At 47.0% G+C, this 26,609-nt stretch overlaps 1 protein-coding gene across 3 annotated transcripts in view; it reads left to right on the top strand.

Moving 5' to 3' along the window:
* The window catches only part of Cramp1 (cramped chromatin regulator homolog 1), a 55,825-nt gene that overhangs the window by 3,017 nt on the left and 26,199 nt on the right, over positions 1-26,609 (top strand). For all 3 annotated transcript variants that reach the window (XM_045161417.1, XM_045161418.1, XM_004652158.2), the window contains 4 exons: positions 12,599-12,792; positions 17,463-17,616; positions 21,495-21,578; positions 25,381-25,429. In XM_045161417.1, the coding sequence (XP_045017352.1) occupies positions 12,599-12,792; positions 17,463-17,616; positions 21,495-21,578; positions 25,381-25,429 (481 nt within the window). The remainder of the gene's footprint in view (positions 1-12,598; positions 12,793-17,462; positions 17,617-21,494; positions 21,579-25,380; positions 25,430-26,609) is intronic.

Here is a 26,609-nt window from a genome sequence, read left to right as displayed (position 1 = left end):
ACAGAGCTGGCCTCTGGATTTGTGGCCTTACTAATTGATAAAGAATTTTGACGTAAGTATATCTAAAGATCTAAGTATGATGTAACTTCGAATATTTCCAGAATTAAAAGTTGCCTCATAAAAGCTTGTTTTGGTGGTGAAATTGCTGATTGGTTAGGAAAATAAGAATTTGCAAAACTTTCTTGTTTTGTAAAGGTACCTTTGCACTGGGAAATAACAGGTGTGCTCAAGCTCACTGGTTCTATGTGTAAACTTGAGTTAGTTCCTTGGCTGCTTGTTGGTCCTAGACCCCAATATTCCTGGCCCTCTCCTTTCTTCACTTGACTTATCCACTTCGCTTTCCCGTCAGAGAGGCGTCTCCTCTGCACTTGTGAAAGAAGGAACAGCAGCGAAGAGGCGTGTTGGTGCAAAGGCACTAATCTGTATGCAGCTTCCTGTGTGTAGAAGAGGTGCTAAAACTAGTGTCCAGGGGCTGTGAAGCGAGGGGAGGCGGCTTACTTTTGATCACATAGGTGGACGAGGTTTCCTGGATAACCTTTTCCCCAGATCATTGGTGCTTCTGGTCCGGATTCGTAACCCAGTGTGTAGCTTAGAGCAGAGATTGACAATTTTTTTCTTTCCTTTTTGAGGTCGGGTTCACTGTAGCCCAGGCTGACCTGGAATTCACTATGTAGTCTCAGGGTGGCCTCAAACTCATGGTGATCCTCCTACCTCTGTCTCCTGAGTTCCAGAATTAAAAGGCGTGCATCACCACACCCAGGTTCATTTTGTTTTACTATTAGTAAAATGCAGAATCGGTAGCATTTGTGCTGCTCATGACTTCTCCATTTTCACGTTAGCAAGCACATACTTCCTTAAGTAACAGAGCTAATCTGTGGCAGTGCTTCCCGGCGGGGAATGGAGCCTGTTTCCTTTGCATTCACAACTTCCCTGGCATCCTCCTCTGCCTTTCTGCTGAGGCCTCCTGGCAGCTGCCCAGGCTTTGGACTCACTTCACCATGCCTGCCCTGGACAATCCCCCATTGCACTTTGGAGAATCCTCTGTTCAGTCATCGCCTGTGTCCACTGCCAGGAGAGAAGGTCAGGTGTGATTGCACACCCGTGCACGTTATCCAGCCAGCTGGATCTCTGGAGGAACATTTCCCATACACATTGGAAATCTCCACCTTGCCTGGCCAGCATGGGTCAGTAGGAAATGAGCAACTCCTGCATTTTTCAGCTTTTCAGTTGAAGAGGAAAAAAAAAAAAAATACAACCTTTGTGTGTAAGAAAAGCTCAGCTGAGCTGGAGGCAGCTCCTTTGAATGCTGACTTCCCATCCTGCCAAGGCTTGTCCTGATGAGAGTGTGGAGAGAGTGGTGTCTGAAAGAGGGAGGTCTTCCTCGTCTCACTTTCCACACTGCTCTGCTTTCTTTCTGTGAGGCTTGTAGAGATTTGTTGACTTCAGTGAAAATTAATTTTTTTCTCATATATATCCACATTCTTTTTGAGTTGATAAAGGGAGAGAAGACCTACTGCCCATGCACCAGACATTTTTTACTTATATGCAGTTAGAGAAGGGGAGAGAGAAAGAATGGGCACAAAAGGGCCTCTATATAGCCACTGCAGACAAACTCCAGATGCATGCGCCACTTTGTGCATCTGGCTTTATGTGGGTACTGGGGATTTGAACCCAGGCCATCAAGCTTTGCAAGCAAGAGCCTTTGACCAATGAGTCATCTCTCCAGTCCACCTTTGTATGTTTTTGGTTTTTCTTTTTGGGCTTTTCAAGGTAGGGTCTCGCTCTAGCCCAGGCTGACCTGTATTAAGAGAGACAGAAAGAGACTGAGAAAGTATGTATGTGCTATGGTCCGTTGCTACTGCAAATGAATTCCAGAAGCATGTGCTTCTTTGTATCTGGTTCTGCATAGGTACTGGGGAATTGAACACAGGCTGACAGGCTTTGCAAGCCAGTGTCTTTAACTGCTAAGCCATCTCTCTAGCCCTAAAAAAATATCTATCTATCTATACACAAACACATTTGCAAGTATGGGCGTACCAGGGCCTTTTGCCACTGCAAATGAACTCTGGACACATGCCACTTTGTGTATCTAGCTTTTTTAGGACACCTGGGAATTGAACTCAGGCAGGCAGGCTTTGCAAGCAAGTGTCTTTAACTGCTGAACTGTCTCCCCAGCTGCCTTTGATTTTTGAATGTGTGCAGAGACTAAAATTTGTTAGCTTATCCAGAAATTAGCAGGTGTATTTGATTGATTATTCAAATCCTGCCACACTGCTAGCGAGTCAAGGATCCTTTTATGACTGAAACCTCATTTCTAAGACTCTGTCCATAAGAACCTGGGTTGGTATCCAGAGCCCTCTGATGCCTATCCTTGTTTGACCAGTTCCTGATTTGGCTGACTTCTGGGTAAACCAACTCATCTCTGAGAATCCTTTTTTTTTTTAATCATAAAAGATATAAGGTATTTTTTTTTAAAATATTTTTTATGCATCTCACCTGCTACAGTCAGCTTTCTGTGTTGAAAAGGGGTTTGACCTAGCAGTCAAATCAGAGGCCTAGTTTCTACTCCAGGTTTCTACTCCAGAGCTGCTCAATGGCCAGTGCACATGTGTGACAGAAGGAGAAGTTACTCATACCCAAGCTCTAGGTTCCTTACTCCCCCCCCCATTATTTATTTATTTACTTTTTCACATTTTTATTAACAACTTCCATGATTATAAAAAAATATCCCATGGTAATACCCTTCTCCCCCACCCCACTTGCCCCTTTGAAACTCCATTCTCCATCTTATCCCCTCCCCATCTCAATTAGTCTCTTTTATTTTGATGTCATGATCTTTTCCTCCTCTTATGATGGTCTTGTGCAGGTAGTGTCAGGCACTGTGAGGTCATGGATATCCAGCCCATTTTGTGACTGGGGGGACCATGTTGTAAGGAATCCTACCCTTCCTTTGGCTCTTACATTCTTTCCACCACCTCTTCTGCATTAGACCCTGAGCCTTGGAAGGTGTGATAGAGATATTACACAGTACTGAGCACTCTGGTCCCTTCTTTCCAGCACCATGATACCTTCTGAGTCATCCCAAGGTCACTGCCATCTGAAAAGAGAAGATCCTCTACAAAAAGTGAGAGTAGCATTGATATATGGGCATGAACATTAAGAGAAGTGCTTAATGGGCAGTTTGATAAGCATGGTATATACATTTAGCCAGACAGCAGCAGACATTACACCTCTAGGGCTCATGACTACCCCTGTTTTCAGTTTTCAGTATCAGGGATGTGTTCCCTCCTATGGAGTAGGCCTCCAGTCCAATTAGAGGGCAGTTGGTTTCCACCATGACAGACGTGCCACTATTGCACCCTTTGCTCATTTGTCCTGGCTGGCCAAATATAAGGCTTGCAGTGTCCACTGTGCAGTATCTTCACTGGTGATTTCTCTCTCCCATTGAACTGCATGCAGAATGGCTTCTTCCAGCTTTCTGTCAGCTGGTCTACATGGAGGAGGTTATCAGCTCAGTTCCAGCAGGATTTCTTAGTGGCCTTCCAGCCCAAGTATGTGGAGTCTTCAGCAATAGGGTATTACCATCTTACCAAGGGCCTCAGCAATGGCCTATAATGTTTTGGGGGCATCAGGGACTTCCCTGGCCAACAACTCACTGGAAGGTACCCCATCCCTGGCACTGAAAGTTTTCAAGCAACAATCTACAGCTCCTGAGTGTTCCATTGTCCAAAAAAGTAGGCTTACATATGATTTATTTATGTCTTCTTAGGTTTTGATTAGCCCTCCCTCAACCTTTCCTTTACTCAATCTCTTCCCCTGACCTCAGTTGGGCCTTTTCACCCCCATTAATCTATTCTTCTACTTACATAGGTTCCTTACTTTTTAAAAGTGATTTGGGTGAGCCATAACTAAGAGCTGCATTTATTTTTTACCATTCAGTGTTGAAGGATTCAGCTGTGTAGAAGGGTCTTGGATCTCATGTGTTCTCAAGAGGAAGGTAGATTTGTTGAAATCAACATACAGTTCTACAAAAGGTGGGCCACCATTTAGCTGTTGTTTCTGGGAAGCTGCAGGCAGGGAATAATGAAAGTGTTGCCTTCCTCCATACAGACAGGGAGCTATGCATGTAGCCTGGCACTGTTGCCCTGCACCTCTATACTGTGGTTGCTCTTCATGTGGCATTTGTGCCCAGTTCTGTGCTAGTTATCCAGATACAGTGATGTGTGTCATCAGGCCTCGTGTTCGCACTCTCCAGATGAGAGACATGTCAGATCATCCAAAGACCATGATTTGGAATGCAACACTGTGGTTCCTCTGCCCAGTCTAATCTGGCAAATGATGTTCATCAAACTTCAACACAGGATGAGGTGGGTGTGGTGTGTGTGGACAGTGACCATCAATAGCAAGACCCCTGAGATCACGGGAGAAGAGGATGAGGGACTCTGCCCTACTTCCAGCCACATGCCCTGTAATGCCCAGTACAGTGGTGGATACACATGTGGTTCCTCTTCTTAACACAGTGTCCGTTGATCAGGAGAGCTGAGTCCCATGTTACCTCAGAGACCATACAAAGGAAAATAAACAGTTCTTTTTTTGTTGTTTATTTTAATTCTTTTTTTCAACGCAAGGACTCACTGTATAGCTAAGGCTGGCCTTGAAAACGTAGGGATCCTGCTGCCTTAGCTTTCTGAGTGCTGGGATTGTACATCTGCTGCACAAAGGTTCCTGATGAAGTAGGAAGGTTTCCATTGTACACAGTTGCTTCTGCTTCATGTTAAAAGAGGTTGAGGGCTAGAGGGATGGCTTGATGTTTAAGGTGCTTGCTTGCGAAGCCTATGGACCCAGTTTCAGTTACCCAGTATCCATGTAAGCTAGATGTATAAAGTGGCACATGCTTTTGGAGTTCATTTACAATAAATGACCCTGGCATGCCCATTCTGTCTCTTCTCTCCCTCTGCTTGTAAATAAATAAACATTTATTAAAAAAAAAAAAAAAGGCTGAGGGCTGGAGAGATGGTTTAGTGGTTAGGGCACTTGCCTGCAAAGACTTAAGAACTCATATTTGGATCTCCAGGTCCCACATAAGCCCAACACACAATGATGCAAGCATGCAGTGTTGCACATGTGTACAAGGGGGTACACGTGTCTGGAGTACGTTCACAGTACTGAAGGTCCTCTCTCTGCCTCTATAAAAATAAAAATTAGGGCTGGAGAGATGGCTTAGTGGTTAAGGTTCTTGTCTGCAAAGCCAAAGGACCTCGGTTTGATTCCCCAGGACCCATGTAAGCCAGATACACAAGGTGGAGCATGCATCAGGAGTTTCTTTGTAGTGGCTGGAGGGCCTGACGTGCCCATTCTCTCTGTCTCTGCCTCTTTCCCTCTCTCGCTCTCTCAAATAAATTAATTTAAAAAAATAAATTTTTTTTAAAGAAAAGTTGATCTGTAAGTAACATTGGACTACTGGCTTGAAAGCTGAGCTAATTTTGAAATTGTGTGCGTGTGTTGCTGGCGATTAATTAAACCCAGGGTCTTGTGCATGGTACACAAGTACTGTACTATTAAGGTATATGCCTAGTACTTTGTTTTCTTTCTTTTTAAATTTTTATTGTTTTGCAAATAAGAGAGAAGGAAAGAATGAAAGTGGGAGCTGCCAGGCTTCTTGCCATTGCAAACAAACTCCAGACGCATGCACCACCTTGCACCTGGCTTTACATGGATACTGGGGAATCAAATCCCAGGCTCTGTAAGAAAGTGCCTTTAACCACTGAGCCATCTCCTTAGCCCTCATTTTCTTTTAATGTTGAAATGAATGTAGTTTTTCTGGTGTCCATCTTTATGGAATCGTCTTTGCCAGTGAAATATGCTTTAGGTATGTGATTTTGGATAACAGGGATTATTTCAGTTAATAAAGTCACAAATTGAAATTCACTATTGCCCTATATGCCATTTGTGGTGTATGGAAGCTTTGCATGATAACTGAATGACCATAATGTTCTTGGCACTAAGGAACGATAAATGCCTAAAAAGGAACATCCCCACGGGTTTATGGTCACTTTGGGGTAACAAGAGTTACTTGTAGAAGAAAATCCGCACAGTATTTTATGAGAAGGGCATACTTCTTTATGGAAACAGTGGGATTTCATTGTGCTTTTCTCTGAGCGAGGAGTGGGAGAACCTTTGAGGAAGGACCCTGGGCCTTGAGGGCATTCTTTGTTGAGGTGACAGTGTGAGGACCCCAGAGATGAGAGCCAAGGCTCCAGGTCATCTTCATTGTGTGGAGGAGGATGTATCAGAGGCTGATGACGCTGGCTGGCTCTCTCCCAGGATGAATGGCAGGAACTGGTTAAATGACAAGTTTTGGGGGGCCGGAGGTTGCTGGCCACCTCCCATGTGATCTTGGGGCTCTTAAAGCAAAGCTACTTGAACAAGCTTGTGACATGAATATACAGTGCTGGGAGAGGCACAGAACCCAAGAAAGACCTTGGATTCTTGACTCCTGCCTCAGCTGTATGGGTTGTAAGCTATGGTAGCCTTAGTAGTGTGTGCCATCCTTGGCCTCTGTGAAGTGTCCCTTGCTTTTGCATGCTGCAGACAAAGGCCACAGGTTGCTTCCCTGTGCCATGTTTGAGAGTAGACAAGCCTGGAGACACACATCTGACTGATTTTTGAAAATGGCTCTTTGAAAAGAGACCAAGTGACCAGGAGTCTGATCACTGTGTCCTTTGCCCTTAACTGTCTGCTGTTCTGGGTTGCATGTACCTAGTCCTTGGAGGACAGTCACAACCACAGAGAGAACTGACAGTATGAGCTAATGTTCATTTAAAATATGATACATTGTCATGGTGTCTTCCATAGGTTGCTAAAATGAGTCACAAAGGACATTCTGGGCAAGCAGTGTGACCACAGAATTACACCCCAGTCACAATTTTTTTTTTTTTTTTTTTTTTTTTTTTTTTGTTGTTGGAGAGGCAGGACTCCTCTAAAGTCCTGATTATTGCTATTTATTAGCCATGTAGCTTTGGGCAGGTCATTTAACCTCAGTTTCCTCATCTTGTACAAACTGATGGAGGGACCGCAAGGTCAAGTTTTCTCCATCCCAGAACCATGATTTCTATAGCTTTGTATGAGACAAAAACCACAGCTGCATGATGTGTTGGCCAGAGCAGAGTGGTTGTGATGCCTCGACGTAGAGGTGTGCGCAGTGTGTTGTAGGGACAGCTGGGTTTGCATTGGAGCATTGAGCTCAGACTTGGTTCTCATTGCCTGGCAGGTGGCCTTGGAGCTTTCATGCTTTTGCAGTCCCAGCTTCCCTGCTTCTAAAATAGGAATGGCACACATCGTGAAGACGTGGAGTTGTATATTTGCATGTATTTTGAAATTGTGTTACTCCTGGGTACTGAGCAGCTGCATGGTACTGAGGAGCTACTCCATCTGTGCCTTAGCTTCCTGACTTGAAAGGCAGGTATCTTTGTCTTCCTGAGTGATGTTTGAGCCGTGGAAATGCAGAACAAGACCCTGTGGCTGCATCCCTTAGATACATGCTTTGGAGAGTGGCCCTTGTAGGGCGGTGGCTAGGATGAACAAAGAGGAGGTTGTTGGAGGATGGTGGGAAGAAGCCCAGTGGTGGGGAAGCTGGAGGATTGTGGCACTGATGGGGGAGAGAGCAATGGGTTCAGTAGTGGAGGCATCATATGTCCAGAGCCTGGGATGTGCTGGTATGGGGCTGGTGAGGAGCTGAAGTCCTGGGTGATCAGTGTATCTGCCACACCAAGGAGCCTTTTGTCTGTCTCCTTTGCCCCGAGCTGTCACCGAGCATCTTCCATGTGAGGCCTGGTCCTGGGCTTGGGAGCAGAGTAAGTGTGCTTGTTTTCTCCCTCAGGGGCCTGCTACAGACTGGTTCCTTTCAGGTTTCTTGGGTGCTGACTTCTCATGCAGAGTGTTAACAAACCTCTCTGTAGTCCCCAGGTACCCTGCCTTTGGCCTCTCACCGACTCCCCAGCCCTGGAGAAGCTCACTGGCTGCACAGTTTTTCTGGAGGTTCTTACCATCTCTGCATTTCTACTTTTTTGGGGGGGAGGGGTTTCGAGGTAGGGTCTCACCATGTCCCGCTCTAAGGAGAGCAGTTTAAAGCGACCCTTATGACTTGCTCTTCAGACCATATCAAAAATATCTCGCAGTCAGGCATGATGGCTCACACCTTAATCCCAGAACTAGAGAGGTAGAGCTAGGAGGATTGTTGTGAGTTTGAGGTCTCCCTGAGACTACCTAGTGAATTCCAGGTGAGTTTGGGCTAAAAACCAAGACCCTACCTCAAAAAAACAAAACAAAAATCTCCCAACTTTCTAGAAGTGTTATGACACTGATGCTGCCCTGCCCACGGTTAATAGGGAAGCCCAGTGTTTGGTCCAGTGAGGAAGGGACAGTCCGAGGATGTGTGCAGCACTTTCTTGCTCCCAGGGTAGCTCAGGATTGCCGAGCTGTGTTGCTGGTGTAGATGCAGCATGGAGAGAGTGGGCTGTGAGCTTGTCCTTCACCTGCAGGTACGATTAGAGCGGTGAATACTAAACATCAAACACGCTGCTGTCTGGTAGCACTTACTGCAGTAACAAAATATTTTAAATTGTCTGCGAGGGTGACCACGAGCCACGAGAGGCTGTTGATTATTGGAAATATGGCTAATGAAACTGAGGAACTGTATTCCTTTTTTGGGAACAGGGCCTCATGTATCTCTTACTGGCCTTGAGCTCAGTGTGTGGCTGAAGATAACCTTGATTATTCTGATCCTCCAGTATGGGATTAACAAGCATGTGCTGGCTTGTTGCAGTACTGAGGATTGAAGGGCTTGGTGCATGCTGGGCAAGTACTCTTCCAAACTACGTCCCTAGCCCAGAACTGGGTTCTTTGACTTTTGTTTGTTTGTTTGTTTTCTGAGGTAGGGTCTCACTCTAGTCCAGGCTGGAATTCACTATGTAGTCTTAGATGTGGCCTCGAACTCACGGTGATCTTCCTACCTCTGCCTCCCCTCCCAAGTGGTGGGATTAAAGGCATGTACCATGACACCCAACTTTTTTGCATTTTTTAAGCTTAATTACTACTTAAGAAGTCTTTTGCTGTTGGTTAGGGGATGTGTCTATGGAAAGCCACTGATTTTTGTGGGTGAGAGTATTACCTCGTGAAGTGAGCCCACATCTTTCTAATAAAGGCCTGACCTGTTCCATGTAGTGAGGTGAACAGTATCTTTTGCAAGTGTGTAAACATTTCTTATTTCTTTCTTTCTATAATTCTTTCTCTCTCTCTCTTTTTTTTTTTTTACCCCTAGGTAGGGTTTCACTGTAGCCCAGGCTGACCTCAAACTCACAGTGATCCTCCTACTTCTGCCTCCTGAGTGCTGCGATTAAAGGCATGCACCATCATGCTCAGTAGCATTTCTTATTTTTGATAGTCAAATTATTTTTTTTTTGTTTTGTTTTGTTTTTTGAGGTAGGGCTAAGCTCTAGCCCAGGGGGCCTTGAACTCATGGTAATCCTCCTACCTCTGCCTCCTGAGTGCTAGGATTAAAGGTGTGTGCCCACCACGCCCGGCTTTGAATGATGTTTTTAAGTATTATGCTTTGAAGTACAGATGCTCCCTAGAGTGAGGATATTACTAAGTTGGAAGTCTATTTAATAAACCTAAGTTGTCACCATCTAAGCTTAGCAACACAGCCCATTGTAGAGACTTGTCTCATGGCTGCCTGGGCGCTGCAGCTCCATGCCGCTGCCCAGAATATAGAGAATATCATATTGCACGTTGCCAGCCTGGGAAGAGATCAATTGCACTTCACACCATATCAGTATAAAGTTGAAGAATCCTAAATTGAACCACAGAAGTTGAGTGCTAGATAAGGTGCCACACTCTCCACAGCCCCACTGCACGTGCCCTGTGCATTTTCTCACCTTGTGTTCAGAAATGGCCCTTGCAAGGATATATGGATTAATAGACTCCTACTTTCTCATTCTTTATCTTTCACGGTATTCTAGAAGCTGTTTTGGAGGGAAACCCTGAGGGAGGATGAGTCCTGAGGCTGACCAGGAAGTAGACCTCACATGGAAAAGCTCTCGGTTGTCTCATTAGGAAAGCATTTTCATAATTTTCTGAGCCCAGTGTTGTGCAGCAAGTCTGTAATTCCAACACTTGTGAGGCTGAGGCAGAAGGATTACTACAAGTTCAAGGCCAGCCTGGGCTACAGGGGGAGACCCTGTCAAAAAATAAAAACCGGGGCTGGAGGGATGGCTTAGCAGTTAAGGTGTTTGCCTCAAAGCCAAAAGGACCCAGGTTTGATTCCCCAGGACCCACGTTAGCCAGATGCACAAGGGGGGGGGCACATGGATCTGGAGTTTGTTTGCAGTGGCTGGAGGCCCTGGCATGCCCATTCTCTCCCTCTTTCTCTGTCAAATACATAAATAAAATAGTTTTAAAAACCACTGAGTGTGGTGGCACACGCCTTTAATCCCAGCACTTGGGAGGCAGAGGTAGGAGGATTGCCATGAGTTTGAGGCCACCCTGAGACTACATAGTGAATTCCAGGTCGGCCTCATCCCACGTAAGCCAGATGCACAAGGAGGTACATGTGTCTGGGGTTAATTTGCAGTGGCTAGAGGCCCTAGAGTGCCCATTCACTCTCTTTCTGTCTCTGTTCTCTCTATATCTCTCTCTACTTGCAAATAAATAAACTTTAAAAGATATAAATCAGTGCTGGGTGTGGTGGCGCACGCCTTTAATCCCAGCACTTGGGAGGCAGAGGTAGGAGGATTGCCATGAATTAGAGGCCACCCTGAGACTACCTAGTGAATTCCAGGTCAGCCTGTGCTGGAGCGAGATTCTACCTCGAAAAGCCAACCAACCAAACAAACAAAAAAATTAAGTAAAAACCAAAAGATTCTGTGTTTGTATTGCTTTTGCTTTTTAATGGATTTTTAAAAAATACATTTTCATTTACTTATATGTAGAGAGAGAGAGAGAAGAGACAGACAGAATGGTGCAACAGGGCCTCCAGCTGCTGCAAATGAACTCCAGATGCAGACCACTTCGTACATCCGGCTTTGCATGGGTACTGGGGAATTTACATGGGTCCTTAGGCTTTTCAGGCAAGCACCTTAACTGCCAAGCCATCTCCAGTCCCCCATTTTTTTTTTTTTTTTTTTTTTTGAGGAAGGGCCTTATCTAGTGCATGCTGGCCTGGAGTTCAGCTGTGTAGTCTCAGTGTGGTCTCGAACTCAGCGATCCTCCTACTCTACCTCCCAAGTGCACCACCACGCCCAGCTCTGCTTTTTAATGGAGGTTATAGCCATATGTGGCTACACCTGGCTTGCTTTTTTTCCCCCTGGTGTTTTGAGGTATGATCTCACTGTAGTCTAGGCTGACCTGGAATTCACAATGTAGTCTCTCAGGGTGGCCTTGAATTCACAGTATTCCTCCTATTTCTGCCTCCCGAGTGCTGGCATTAAAGGTGTGCACCACCATGTCTGGCTTCTTTTTTTTTTTTTTTTTTCCATGTCTGGAGATTGAACTCAGACCCTCTCAGGGCCTTCATGCTTGTGCAGAAAGTGCTTCCAGTGAACCTTCTCACCAGCCTTTAGTCCTGCAGTTGTTTGTTTTTTTTTATTTGTGAGGACAGAGAGAATAAGAATGAATGGGTATGTCAGAGCCTCTTGCCTCTGGAAATGAGCTCTGGATGCTTGTGCCACTTTGTGCATCTGGCTGTATGTGGGCACTGGGGAATTGAACCCAGGCCTGCAGGCTTTACAAGAAAATGCCTTTACTCAGCCATCTATCCAGCCTATGTCCTGCAGTTTCATAAAAGGAAAATAATAGTTAACACAGGGTATGCTGTGAATTTCTGTCCCCTCTCAAAGGAAGGAATAAGGTGGGCAGGGAACTGGGTTAGGTCATACAAATTCTTCATCTGTGACCTTGTTCTTGCCTCCAAGGCTAAAGGTTTTCTACCTTGCGTTTTTGGCAAGACATTGAGGGACTCTGCTGGAGATTGGGACTGATGTTGCAGGTAGTGGCACATTAGATCCCCAGGTAGAATGTTGACACAGACCAAAGGTCCTGGGACCTGGAGAGGCAGCTCAGGGATAGAGTGCTTGCCTAGCTTTCACCAGGCCCTGGGCTCCATCCTCAGAACTGGAAGAAGAAAAAGAAAGAAAAAAGTAAGGGGTCTTCAGACTATGGCTTCTCAGGGGTCCATATTCTGCAGTACCCACTCTGTTGAGGCAGGAGCCATATTTTACAGACATGAATGTCCTCTTTCCTTTGAAGTACAGGTTTGTTTTGCAAAGATAGTGAGAGGCATTTCAACTGAAGAATGAACACTATTGAGCAAGTGAATCATGTGATGCGGGGTTTTACTGAGTTTAGTGTGGACAGGTCATTAAATGCTCAGCTGTTCTGGACTAAGTGATTCCTGGGTGTGGGTTCGCTCACCAGCATTGCCAAATTGAGCAGCTGGAGTAGGGTGAAGTGATGGGCCCTTGCTGTCTCCTGCTCTCCATCCCCTTCCCTCCCCCAGCTTTCCCTCAGGAACAAGGTCACTGTATAACCCTTTTTTTCCAAGGAGCTGACAGCGGCGCGTCATCATCTGGAAATGTGTCTGCTGTTGCTCCTGCCAACCCTGCAGGAGGCTCGCGTTCCTCCTCCCGGAACTTAGGGTCTTCAGGTGGTGAGAAGGAAGAAGGCAAGAAGGTCCGCCGGCAGTGGGAGTCCTGGAGCACAGAGGACAAGAACACCTTCTTTGAGGGGCTCTATGAGGTGAGTTGCGGATGGGAGACGGGCCGCAAACAGCTGTCTTCCTGAGTTCTGCTGCTGCCTCATGTGTTCCTGTTCGTTCGCCTCGTGGCCACAGGATGGACAGGTTCCTTTAAGGAGCCCAAGTGATTGAGGCAGTTGTTCTCTCCCAGGGAACGGCTGTAAACGTGCATGCTTGCTTCCCAGGCTCTCTCCCTTGTCTTGCACAGTTTCTGCTTTACTGTGACCTTCCTCCATAGGGCCTTCTTCCCTTGTCTCTGCAGTGGCTGATTTTAGGGGTATCTCTGAGCACAGAGGGACAAGCAGGTACCTGTCTAGTCAGTAGGAGTTAAGTCCCAGAGATACTACAACTGACCCAGAGCCAAATGGAAAGTTCTTCCAGTAGAGGAACCCCTGCCTAGACCTGCTGCCAGTGAAATGACTGCACTCCACCAGCTGCCTTTACTTAGGAGTTTGTTCCTCATAGCCTGTGCTTAGGATGAGCATACTTTCCCATTATAGTTCATATTAATGTGTAGTGCAATTCATGGGGCCTTACAGTTCCTTTGCTTCGTTTTTGTTTGCTTGCTTGCGTGCTTGCTTTTGTTACTGTTTTTTTTTTGGAGGAAGGTTCTCACTTTAGCCTAGAATGACTTGGAATTTACTCTGTAACTCTAGGCTGGCCTTGAAGTCATAGCAAACTTTCTACTCCTGCCTCCTGAGTGCTGGGTTTAAAGGCATTTGCCATCCGCCCAGCTAATTTTTGTTTTTTTTTTTGTTTTTCTTTCTTTCTTTTTTTTTCCTAAGGTAGGGTCTCACTCTAGCCCAGACTGACCTGGAATTCACTATGTAGTCTCACGGTGGCCTCTAACTCACAGTGACGCTCCTACCTCTGCCTCCCAAGTGCTGGGATTAAAGGCATGCACCACCATGCCCAGCAAAATGTTTTGGTTTTTTGAGGTAGGGTCTCGCTCTAGTTCAGGCTGACCTGGAATTCACTGTATAGTCTCAGGGTGGCCTCAAACTTGTGATCCTCCTGCCTCTGCCTTCAAAGTGCTGGGATTAAAGGTGTGCACCACCATGCCCAGCCGGAATATTTTGTATTGAATTTAATGCCTGTAAATACTCTGTTTCAGGTGTAGACAAACTAGACTATGTGCACTTTCTGTTTTTATTTGGAAGGAGAGTTTTATTGCCATTTTATTTTATTTTATTCTTATTGCCATTCCTCTTACATGGGTCCTGGGGCATCAAACCTGGGTCCTTTGGCTTTGTAGGCAACGCCTTAACCGCTAAGCCATCTGTCTAACTTCCCCCCCTTTTTACTTGAGGAAGGCAATGCTAGGGATGGAACCTAAGACCTTGTGCATACTAGGCAAGTGATCTCCCACTAAACTGTACTCCCAGCCTCCATAGGTATTCCTGTGTTGTGGATCATTGTGGTTCTGTCGCGAGCACTGCCGCAGTGAGCATGCTCATGTGCACTCTGCATCATGGGTAGCCTCTTGGCATGTTGACTTGGTCAGCCAACCTGTCCCCTTAACAGCCAATTCACTGGGATGATGGAAGAGTTTTGCCAAGTCTAGGAAGTAGAAGCTTAACACAGGAATGAAGCCTTGGAATTTAAACCAAATTGTGCTTACAGAAGATTAGAGGAGAGACTACAGTATATGGGCAGCAGACCTTGTTTCATTATGTTCTGGTGGCTAGTATTGCCATTCCTGGGACCGACGGCTAAGTTCTGCCCATCCCAGGTGGATGCAAAGGACAAGTCAGCGTGGCTTGATTCTCATTCATCCACGGAGAGAGTGAAGTGTGCACACCAGGTTTATTCGAGTACATGTGAAATCACCCAAACAAATGTGAAAGTGTTATTCTTTCCAAGTTAGATTAAAGCACAGAGGCCCAATCATGCCCTTTAAAGTTAGTTGTTTTTAGACATAGAAGACTTGTGCTTCTTGCATTGCTATCAAAGTGCAAATGTTGCCAAGTCTTACCCAAAACTGCAGTTACTGCAGTGTTCCCCTTTCTTCCTGGAAGACTGGGCTACCTGGCTGTGGAAAGTATAGTATGAGATGTGGGGAAAGGTTTCCTTGTTAGGCCCACCCTCTGATGTTCCTCGGGTGTGCGTCTTGCTACCTTGCTGAGCTAGCATTCTCATTTTCTTTTTCTTTGCAAGTAGAGAGAGAGAAGAGAGTAAATGAGTGGGCATGCCAGGGGCTCTAGCTGCTACAAATGGAACTCCAGATGCATGCACCACTTTGTGCATCTGGCTTTACACGGGTACTGGGGACTCAGTTTTGGGTCATTAGGCTTTGAAGGCAAGTGCCGTAACAGCAGAGCATCTCTCCAGCCTGGCTTATGCTTTTAATCCCAGTATTTGAGAAGCTGAGATAGGTGGGTTACCATGATTTCAAGGCTAGCCTGGGGCCACAGAATGAATTCCTGGTCAGCCTGGGCTACAGTGAGGCCCTGAATCTAAAAAACCAAAGCAAAATAAATTTTTGTGAAGAATTCCATGGCAGTGACAGGCCTTTGGTGTACCTGGCCCAGAGGTGCATGATAAGATCTGTAACAGTTGTGGTGATCCCAGTCATTGTTCAAGTGGCACACTTCAAGCCATTCTGTTTTGCTTTGAGATTACATAAATACCCTATCTCTCATCTTTCTTGCATGAATTTGAGCAACCTGATTGCTTGCCTGACACAGTGATCCCTGGGAAATTTGCCTAGTGCCAGTCTTGTGTTAGAGATCCCATTCAAAGCAGGGAATGCCTTTCCATTCTTCCTGTTGGTGCTTCTCAGAGATGTACGTTTATATGCATGTGGATTCATGGGGCCTAGCTTTTGTTTTTCTTCTTCTGTGAGTCATGATTCATTTGTGTTGCTATTGGTTTTGTTTGTCGCCCACATGGCTCAGGTGTCAGCCCTTGAGTGAGTTTTCATTTAGGACACATCCAGGTATTTCATATTCTGGCACTCTCCTTGTCTCGGCCCTGGAATCAGCTATTTCCTCAGGATGCCCTCTTCCCTTTGGAGAAATGATACTTACAAAGTAAGATGTGGCAGGATGTGGTGGCACACGCCTTTAATCCCAGGTAGGTGAATCGCCATGAGTTCCAGGTCAGCTTGGACTAGGAAACCCTACCTTAAAAGATTAAAAAGAAAAAACCTGCCGGGCGTGGTGGCGCATGCCTTTAATCCTAGCACTCGGGAGGCAGAGGTAGGAGGATCGCCATGAGTTCAAGGCCACCCTGAGACTACAGAGTTAATTCTAGGTCAGCCTGGACCAGAGTGAGACCCTACCTCGAAAAACCAAAAAACAAAACAAAACAAAAAGAAAAAACCTAAGAGCTGGACACTGGGGTGCTATTGCTATGAGGCCCTTCTAAGTACTTCTTTTAATTTTATTATTTTTAATTTTGTTGAGGTAAGGTCTTGTTCTAGCCCAGGCTGGCCTCAAACTCACTGCAATCCTTCTACCTCAGATTTCCAAGTGCTGTTTATTTTGGGAGAGAGGGAGGGGGGAGGGAGCAGGAGCACGTGTGCGCCAGCCAGCCAGTGAGGACGTGCATGGGTGTGTTAGAATCTCCTTGCCACTACAAACAAACTCCAGATGCATTGTATTTTACTTTACATACTAGGGAATTGAACCTGTGCCCTCAGGGTTTGTAAACAAGTGTCTTTAAGCACTGAGCCAACTTTCTAGCCCCTTATTTTAAATTTTTAAAACATTTTTATTCATTTGCAAGCAGAGAAGGGGGGAGGGAGAGAGAATGAACACTCTGGTGCCTCCTGCCACTGCAAATGAACTCCAGATGTTTGTGCCATGTTGTCCATCTGACATTATGTGGGTACTGGAGATTTGAGCCCGGGCTGTCGGGCTTTGTAAGCAGGTGCCTTTAACTGCTGAGCCCTCTCTCCAATCCCACAGTCCTCCCACTGCTGAGCTATCTCTCCAGTCCCTCAGTCTTCCACCAGTTCTTACCAGATGATTTTGATGAGATAGTCCTGAGATTAAAGGTATGTGCCACCATACCGGCCCCTCCCTCCCTTCCTTCCTTCTTTCCTTTCTGTATTTATTTATTTATTTTTGCAAGCAGAGAGAGATAGAAGAGATACAGAGAGAGAGAGAGAGAGAGAGAATGGCACACTAGGGTCTCCAGCTGCTGCAAAGGAACTCCAGATGCGTGTGCCACTGTATCGGACTTCACATTAAACAAGAAAAGCCACCTCTCTAGCCTGAAGGACCCATTCTTTAATTCTGCAAATGCTGTACCCCTGGCTATACCCCCATATTTTTTTATTCTAAGATACCATGTGATGATACTCTAGCCTCTCCAGAGTGGTTTCTTGCTTGTCAAGGTCTCATTCATGGTCCATAATGGTCTCCAGATACAGTCTTGCGAGAGGAGGAGTACTGTGTTTCACCATGGTGTAAGGCAGAAGGGCAAGCTAGCCTCGTGCCTTTTGAGCCTCTTATAAGGGCCATACTGCCGTCATGAGGGAGGAATCCTCATAGCCTACACATACCTCTTAATTTGATTGATCATAGTGACATCACTTAAGTTTTGGAGGGCACACTTCAGAAATGAGCCCTTGACTCTGGACAATGTTCATGGACCATGACAGCCTAGTCCCTAAGTTTTGTTGCTTTATTCTAATTCAAACTTGAGATTCGTCATTTTTCTTCAGCATGGGAAAGATTTTGAAGCAATTCAGAACAACATCGCTCTGAAGTACAAGAAGAAGGGCAAGCCTGCGAGCATGGTGAAGAACAAAGAGCAGGTCCGGCATTTCTACTACCGCACCTGGCACAAGATTACCAAGTATATCGACTTCGACAATGGTGAGTGCTCTGTGCACCCAGCCTTAGGGAAGCCCCAGGCAGACTTGGCTTCTGCTCAGGAGTGCAGTTTCCACCAGTGCCGTAGTAAACTCTTGGTAACACTTGACCTGCTTTTGCTCTCCGGTGCTTTGGCTGGTGGCATGTGCAGTACCTTTTCATTGAACTTAGTTGTGAGGAAACTGTTTGTATCTGTGCTACAGGGTGTCACACTGGTCAAGGCTGACCTGGAATTGATTATGGAGTCTCAGGGTGGCATTGAATTCACAGCGATCCTCCTACCTCTGCCTAGGATTAAAGTGCTAGGATTAAGCCGGGCGTGGTGGCGCACGCCTTTAATCCCAGCACTCGGGAGGCAGAGGTAGGAGGATTGACGTGAGTTCGAGGCCACCCTGAGACTCCATAGTGAATTCCAGGTCAGCCTGGGCTGGAGTAAGACCCTACCTCGAAAAAAAAAAAAAAAAAGTGCTAGGATTAAAGGTGTGCGCCACCACGTCCGGTTATTTGTATATCTTAGTACTGGTCCTGTCTCCTAAGTTCCAGAGCTGTCTTGGTCATGTGAGGTTACAGTGAAGTATTTGTGCCTTCTGGAGACATTGTGTGAACGTCTTTTCATTTTTCTTTTCTTATTGGAGCTCTAAGCAAGTTCTAACTCAGTCTGAGATAGAGGGGTCCACTCTAGCTGCTCCTGAAAAGCTCTTCTCCAATGAGAAGGTGACCAGTGAGTAGAGTTAGGAGACTGTCATGGATGGAGTGTTGAGCAAGAAAGACCAGAATTCTGTGTGTAATGACTGCACACATCTGGTTGTTCACAGAGCCCACCTTCAGGAGTGGTTGATAGTACAGACTTGGATCCCATTTATGGCTCTGAGGCACAGATGCTCCAGCAAGGGGCCTGTTAGGTCTGTTTTTCCCCCCGTCAGTATCACAAAATATGCAAAGCAAATATTTATTTTCTGTCACCCTTCCTTGCTGAACGCCATGCTAAGCTTAGTTCCCCCGGGGTGCAGTGCCATTTGTCTTCCTGTTCTGTCCACTGGAGGTGAGAGGTAGAGGATCCTGCACACTCAGGATCAGAACAGACTCTGTCCTTTTCAGGTGCTAGTCCCGCTTCCTTCTGCACACTGGCCCCATGTGAAAGCCTGCTTTATGTTGCCCTCATGGCTCTCTAAAGGTTCTGGCCATTTTCCGTGGCTGTCTTCACCCCTGGGGCGTCCTATAGCGAGCCTCAGATTGGGGTGTGCTCCAAAACTACTGGGTCCTTCCTCAGGGCTCCTTGTTTGCTGTTAGGTTGCATCATACAGAGTAGCAGTGTCCTTGGTGGTCTTTTGAGTTTGCAGAGAGCGCATTTCATGTGTGGATTGTCATAGGTTTGTATGACTCCTTAAGCCTAGTGAGAACCAAAGCAGGGTAAACAAGGGCATGTGCCAGGTCCTGGAGTTGGGGCAGCTGGGAGTGGTCCAGACTTGCTAAGGTCTTGTCCTCACTGGGAGCTCAACTCCCTCCATCACTGTTCAACGCTGTGTGCTTCATCTGAGATTTTAGTCATGTGATAGTCCTGCTTCATTTCCACGCAGAAAATGGGTCTTCAATGGCTGCCATGTCAGTGTTTCTGGAAAGAGTACCGTCTTTGCTTGCCCACTATTGGGTGTAAGTACTCCTTCCCCAGACTTGACATTCTAAAACAAATTTTGTTCACCCTGCTCTGACCTGGAACAGAGGACAGGAACAATGACAGTCCTCATGGCAAAGTGCCAGTGGCATGAGAGGCGTCTTAAAGAACCTCGGTTCTCTGGATCCCACTACTTCATACAGACTCTTCAGTCTTTCTGCACTTTCTAATTCAGCACTGTTTATCCTCTTTCTGGGTTGTGGGCGGTTTTCCTTTTGGTATTTCAAATAGTGAGCTGTTTTCAAGATCTTTTTCATTGAACTTTAGTCCACATACCATAAAATGCACACTTAAAAGGTGTGCAGTCCAATGGCTTTTGGTGTACTCATAGTGTTCTGCAGCCACTATTTGTGTACAGTTACAAATACTTCCTTTACCCTAGAAAGACCTGTGCTCATTACATTAGTCCTCCTCCCATTGTCCTCCCAGCCACTACAGCCGGCCCCTGCTCTGTCTCTGGGTTTGCCTTTTCTGGATATTTCATGCCAGTGAACTCATAGCATAGGTGATCTTTTGTGTCTGGCTTCTTTCACTGAGCAGTTTTACAGTTCATCCACCTTGTGTGTCAGAACTAGTTTCATAACTCAGTAACCTTCTGTAGTACGGACAGGGACCACATTTTTGTTACCCACTGGGATTTTAGTGTCCTTTTGTGTGTTGAAAGATGTCTTGTCAGGAAAACCTTCAGAATCAACAGCCCTGGGATGTTAGAGGGACAGATCCTTTGAGCTAACCCAAAGCCCAGCACCCTGGTTTTAGGTTGTGTCTTCCAAAACATTGCCATTTACTAGTAAATGCTTTTTTCCCCTTCCCTGTTGTACACAGCTGGATGTTGTGGCATTGAGGGGTCTCTGAGGACAGAGTCAGAGAGAGAACAGTTGAGCAAGCATGCATGGGGCAGGGAGCCTTTGTCCTTGGTTCATGAAATGACCAGGCAGGCCTGACCATTGCTGCTTGGCTCCCATGTCACGTACTGGAACATGTTCACATAGCAGTGACAAGCGCAGCAGGTCACTCTCCTGACTAGTACGTGTTGTGGGCCTGGCGGCTGCGCAAGGTACAGGCCCTCTGGACTCCGCCCCTTCCCTTCTCCAGTGTGCTGCTGGAGTCCAGGTCGCTCCAGGCAACAGCAGTTAAGGGACGAGGCATGAGGTGGGTGAGCCAACGCGTAGCTCCTGCCCACCTCCGCCATGTGTTGGCACTTACGTGAAATGTTTGTGTGAGGTGTATTGTGGGGGGAGACATGTGGTTTATACACATGTATGTGCTCCTACAGCACCCCATATGCCTGCCAGTGGTGACCAGAGGGGAACATCTGGTGTCCTGTCCTCTGTCATCTTTTCCGCTCCCCATCCCCGCCCTTCCCTGTCTTACTTGAGCCAGTCTCTACTGATCCTTGAGCTTGCCACTTTTTTTCCACAAGCCCTGGCAATTCTCTGGTCTCTGCTCCCGTACAGGATGGGATTGGGGTTACAGACGTTGCATGGCCATGCCCAGCTATTTTTGTGACAGATCCTGGGGTTTGAATTCAGGTATTCGCTTGGGCCTCCTCAAGCTCTCTTGCTTGCACAGGAAGTGTTCTTAACTGCTGAACCATCTCTCTGGCCCCTACCTCAGCTTTTTAAAGAAGCCTGTGGATTCTCCGCAGCAGTTGGCTCACACCACAGTTCATTGGTGCCATGTCCCTGCCTGTTTGCTTCCTAAATAAAGCCGGTGCCTGTAACTGGGATGGGAGGGTTGGATATTGGGAGGGGCTTGGTGGCATGGGAGATGATAGGCAGATGGGAAGGTGAATTCTTAGGGTCCAGGTTGTTGGCTTGCTTGCATGGGCAGAGTTCTGCTGATAGGCTTAATAACAGGTGTGATGGTGCTTCCATCCAGCTTCTCCCTCCTGAGAACTTACCTTCTGATCAAGCCATTTCTTCTCTAGGAGTCATTGGCTCTGCCTATCAGGAGTAACTGAAACCTTACCCCTCATTTTTGTTTGAGGTTTTACTTTGAATGTGGTACAGACGACACTGTGTCCCCCTGTTTGTACTCTTTACCAGGTTCTCCTGAGGTTAGAACCAGCATGCCCAAGTTCTCCTGATGGACTCATGATCAGCCAGAGCCTCCTGGGAGCACTCCATTAGTGTCAGGCTTGCACACACAGGCGTGTACCCTGCAGTGTCTGTGCCCACTGCCTAAGTGCTGTCCTTTCATTTTCCAGTGTTCTCTCGAGGGCTGAAGAAATCATCCCAGGAGCTGTACGGCCTCATCTGCTATGGCGAGCTACGCAAGAAGATCGGGGGCTGTGAGTACTGCTGTCTGCTTCTAGGTCGTCTAGTGGGCGGCGGTCCTGTCACCACTGATCTCTAGTGCCCAGAAATGCCTCTGCTTTCTTCCCAACGTGTAACTTTTTTTTGTTTTTGGTTTTTGAGCTCAGGCTAGCCCAGGCTGACCTGGAATTCACCGTGTAGTTCAGGTGGCCTTGAACTCATGGCAATCCTCCTATTTCTCCTTCCCAAGTGCTGGGATTAAAGGCATACACCACCACGCCCAGCTTTTTTTTTTTTTTTTTAATTTTTATTAGCATTTTCCATGATTATAAAAAAATATATATATATTTTTTAAATAAAGTCTATTCCTCAGGCTAGTCTTACTTGGTTTATAGCTGAGGATGACCTTGGACTTCAGATCTCCCTGCCTGTATTTTCCAAGTGCTGGGATTGTAGGCATGTGCCACTGTGCTGGGTTTATGTGGTGCTGGGGATCACATTTAGTGCCTTGTCTGTGCTAGTCAAATGCCATTCCACTGAGCTGCATCCCCAGTCTCCAACTTTTCTTGAAACCATTTTCATAACAGAAGGCTGGAAATGAGTTGACCATGCCTTCCCATGGTTTACCATTTGTTACTGTTGCCTGTACTTATTCACGCTGCACACACACCATGCACATGTGTATAGACACGTGCACGTATTTCCCACTCTGCCATTTGACTGCAAGACCTCAGCTCTGTCCCCTGTAGCACTGCTTTACTGGTTGTGTGGAATAATTTCACACCTGTCAAAAGGTACAGTTATCTGTAGCTTCCTGCCCCCCAAGTGGCAGTCAGGTTCCTGCCCAGGGCCACTGCCCTGCATGCAAGGCCATCTGTGCATCAAGTGATACCATTGCTGTATTCCCACCATGACTGCCCACTCAAGCAGCACTTGACAGGAGCCTTGTGCCCTTGTCTGAGCCCACCTCAGCACTGCTTGTCCTCGTCTCAGCCCATAGTGCCAACCCTGCTGGGGGCAGCTGCATGGGGGGGTGGGCTCTGCTCCTGCTTTGCCTGTGCGTCTCACCTCATGTGAGCCTGTCTGCCCTCCAGTCCTGCTTCCCTGTGGAGCATGTGAGTTCTTCCTGGCCATTTCCCCACTCTGTCCTTCCTTTGAGTCTTTCCTTCCCCTGGCCTCCTGCTTTGTATGGTCACACACTTGAAGGAGGCAGGCCTCCTGGGCCCGACCTGCCTCTCATCTCTGCTTCCTCTGCTCGTTCTCTTGTCCCTTCTGGGTCATGGCAGCACACTGATGCCATTCATTCTTAGGTAGGATGTTGCTGCCTTTTGGATTAGATGTGACTCTTTGGACTCACCCTCCTGTCTGGTCCTACTCTAACTTTGGGTGACTCTCTGTTGCTTCTGGAACAAAACTGGCCTCCCAAACCAATAAACTGCACAAACTTCAGGCCTGGCCACAGTGGACAACCCCTAGGATCATAGTGGACTTCTCCCTGGCTCTGGGGCTCAGCTTGTGTGGCCCCAGTTCCTCTAGGTTCACCAGTTGGTCCTTTCTGGCCTGGCTGCACCTCACAGTCGATGTATGCTCATTCACGTGGTTGCGCACCTCTGGTGCACATGGCGTTCTTAGCACATGAAGTGGTCAGTCTCTCTCACCCTGTGGAGATGTGGCCCATCTGAATCCTTCCAGTACTACCCCATCTGTTTGTCACACAAAGGCCCTGTACGTCAATCACTTTTTATAGAGTCTTGTGTGTAGCCCAGGCTGACCTGTAGTTTGCAGTCCTCTCACAGCCCCCAGAGTGTTATGATTACGGTTGGGTGTCCCATTCCACACCTGATTGGCTGTAATGTTTTGTTGTGTCCTTTTGGGAGACTATTACCATTTTCCCAGGTGCATGCTCTTGAGCCACTCTTTGGGCAGTCTGGAAAATAGGAGTCTGAGAGCTAGTGATGAGAGCAAGCATTTGAAGTGGCTTTTTTTTTTTTTTTTTTTGCCTGGAGTCTCAGACTAGAGTCTGTACCTTGTCCTGCAGTATCCACATGTTTGCTGTGTCAGTTATCCTATAGGTTCTCCAGGTGCTGAGTCATCAGTTAAAAATGATGTGCAGAGTTACGGGGCACAGGTCTGTAATCAATCACAGGTGCTTGGAAGATTGAGGTAGGACTATCACAAGTTTAAGGCCAGTTTAGTGACGGGAACCCAGCTTAGTGATGAGTACTTAACCTAACACGGGTGAAGAGCCCCAGGCTTAATTCCTAGTACTGCTTTAAGAAAAAAAAAGGGGGGCATGTCAACTTGAAGGTAGCAAGTGATGTGGTTATAGCTTTGTGTTAAACAGGTGGCAGGTTTTCTTTTACTGAGGGAGAAGGGTACACAGCTCCTTGGTGGTATGCTTTACATGGTAGTGCCTAAGGCCATTTTTCCAGTCATCTTGAGCAAATCGGTTATGTGCCAAGTTGGTACCTGGCCCAGTGGCAGCCCCACAGGCTAGAGATGGATTCCAGGATGGGTCCATGGAGGCACAGTTTCATTGGCACCACCCCTGTTCTTTTCTAAGAGAGTATTTGAGTTTGGAGGAGCTGCAAGTCATAGAAGACTAGATGGACTTTTCTCCTCTTAACCTTCCCTTCTCCCTTCCCTGTTTGCTGTTTCTCCCAGGGTTCTTGGCTGAGAAGGCCCTATGATAATGGTTTGGGCTCCTCTACTGAGGTGCCACGCCCCAGCCCCTTGTCTGTATAACTTGCCAGGACTGTAGGACTTTGCACCTGCCCCGACTTTCCTCTCCACTGACCTGTCTCCTCCCCCAGATCTAAGCTTCAGTGTTTCTGAGCCCACACCAAACTGCCTTCTTGCCCTGACCTCTCTGTGCTGTGGTGGCACAGGAAGAGAAGAGAGGTGGTTGGTGCCTGTCTGAGGGCAGCAGCACCTCTGGCTCTTGCAGGGGCATTCCTGTACTTGTCCTTTCCAGTGCTCTTCACCCCTTCTCAAAGACCCATTTCCACCTGGGTCATTCCCTTCAGGCTGGGAGTTTCTTTGATGTAGCCACACCAGTTGTGAACCCTTTCAGTGACTTAATCTGTCTGAAAGGCCTTCATTTGGTATCTTTCTGAAAAGAAGTTTTTGCTGAATATGAAATCATGACTGACAAGTTCCTTCTTTCACCTGCCTGTGCTGTCTGGTAACGCCAGCAGTCCTCGAGGCCTTCTGAGATGTACTGTGGCTCTTACTTGCCTTTTCACTTCATCTTGTCTGTGGTTTTCAGCCTGGCCATATGTGTGTGGTCCCCTTACTCCTCAGAAGGGCTCATTAAGGATTTCACAGTGACAGCCAAGCACACCACTGAAGTCTTATCCTAGCTTCTTACCGCCCTGCTTGTCCCCACATTGTGCAAACAGCAATGAGTTCAGAGACAATAGTAAGCCCTGACAGTGTCATGGTCATCATTTAGCAGGCTCTGGGGTCCTGGGGATTCCAAACTACATACCTGAGGGTCCATTTACTGCCAGCAGACAAACTGGGCCCATGGCCCAATGTGGTACCTGGAAGAAAGAGTCTTAGAACGGGGCCAGCAGCAGCGTGTCAATGTCAGAGCTCAAGGAGCATTCTTGGGAAAATCAGCTAGCTCGGCAGTAAGCATGCTGACACTTGAGAATGTGGCTGGAAGAGGCTGTTGGAGCTGAGGTACTAGTCAGCTTTAGGTGGAATGGCTACGGCAGAGGCTTGATGGTGAAGATGTGGCACATGCAGTAGCAGGATTTGGAGTCTGCAGAGGGCACTGTTCGGGAATGACGATGATTCTGCTCTTTACTGTCTTTTTCTGCTCACTTCAAGGTATGGATGACAAGAATGCAACAAAGCTGAATGAACTCATCCAGGCTGGGTAAGTATGAGTCACTGTGTGCTCTTGCATGTATCTTCAGAAGTACACAAGTTGAAATAAGTGCCATTTTCTTCTGTTTGCTCCCTGAGTACCTGTTAAAACTTCTTACTGTCCTCTTAGGAGTGCATTTTTTGTTCCTATAAAAAGTGTCATCTGGAAGAAAAAAAAAAGTGTTATCTGGGGCTAGAGAGATGGCTTAGTGGTTAAGGCACTTGATTGTAAAACCTAAGGACTCATGTTCAACTCTCCAGGTTCCACCATAAGCAGGACACACAAAGTGACATAAACGTGCAAGGTCGCACATGTGCACAAGGGGGCGTGCACATATCTAGAGATGGATTGCAGTAGCTGGAGACCCTGATGCGCCAATCCTCCCCTTCCCCCTCCCCTCCCCTGGCATAAAACAAAGCGTCATTTGCACCTTTAATGTAAACACCATCTGGGGTACATGTCTTTCTGTTCTGGGGCACTTTTCATATACTGCCTTGGGCTGCTTAGGACAGCCTCTCCTGCCTTCTTGGTTTTCCTGGTTCTCCACTGCTGACTTTGGAGAACACACCTGTTCTCACAGTGCCCAAATGGCCAGGGCTTGCTTAATCCACTATTTGTAGCCTTCTCCAGTTACCACCCGCTCCAGTGTTATCATGTGGATATAACCCACCTGAGTGGTCCTCAAATTTTCCCCATACACTGCTGCTGTGGCCCCTTGGCCTGGACAGTATAATTAACTTTTGAGGTTTTTTTTTGGGGGGGGGGTGTGTGTGTGTGTGTTTTTCAAGGTAGGGTCTCACTCTAGCCCAGGCTGACCTGGAATTTACTCTGTAGTCTCAGGGTGGCCTCAAACTCACAGTGATCTTCCTACCTCAGCCTCCCAAATGCTCGGGTTAAAGACGTGCACCACCAACCCCTGGCTAACCTTTGAGTTCTCTTTGAGTCCTTTCATGTTCTTCCATCCCTGGAGAGGTGCCTGTGCAGTGAGGTGTCAGTATCCTGACTTTCTTCCCAGGCCCATACCTGCTCTGTGGTCTCCCCTTGCTACCCTAGCACACTGTTGTGGCTGCTTCGTTGCGTCTCTGTGGCCTCTGACACCCTTGGGGGCCACACTTACTGCTAACCCTTGAGAACGTGGCTAGGAAGAGGCTGTGCAGGATAGCCAAAGCACTGATCAAATTTCGGAGGG

The sequence above is a fragment of the Jaculus jaculus genome, chromosome 11 (assembly GCF_020740685.1).
Source record: "Jaculus jaculus isolate mJacJac1 chromosome 11, mJacJac1.mat.Y.cur, whole genome shotgun sequence".
Classification (NCBI taxonomy): domain Eukaryota; kingdom Metazoa; phylum Chordata; class Mammalia; order Rodentia; family Dipodidae; genus Jaculus; species Jaculus jaculus.
Note: the sequence above shows the minus strand (reverse complement) of the source record. Positions and strands in the feature narration are given on the sequence as shown.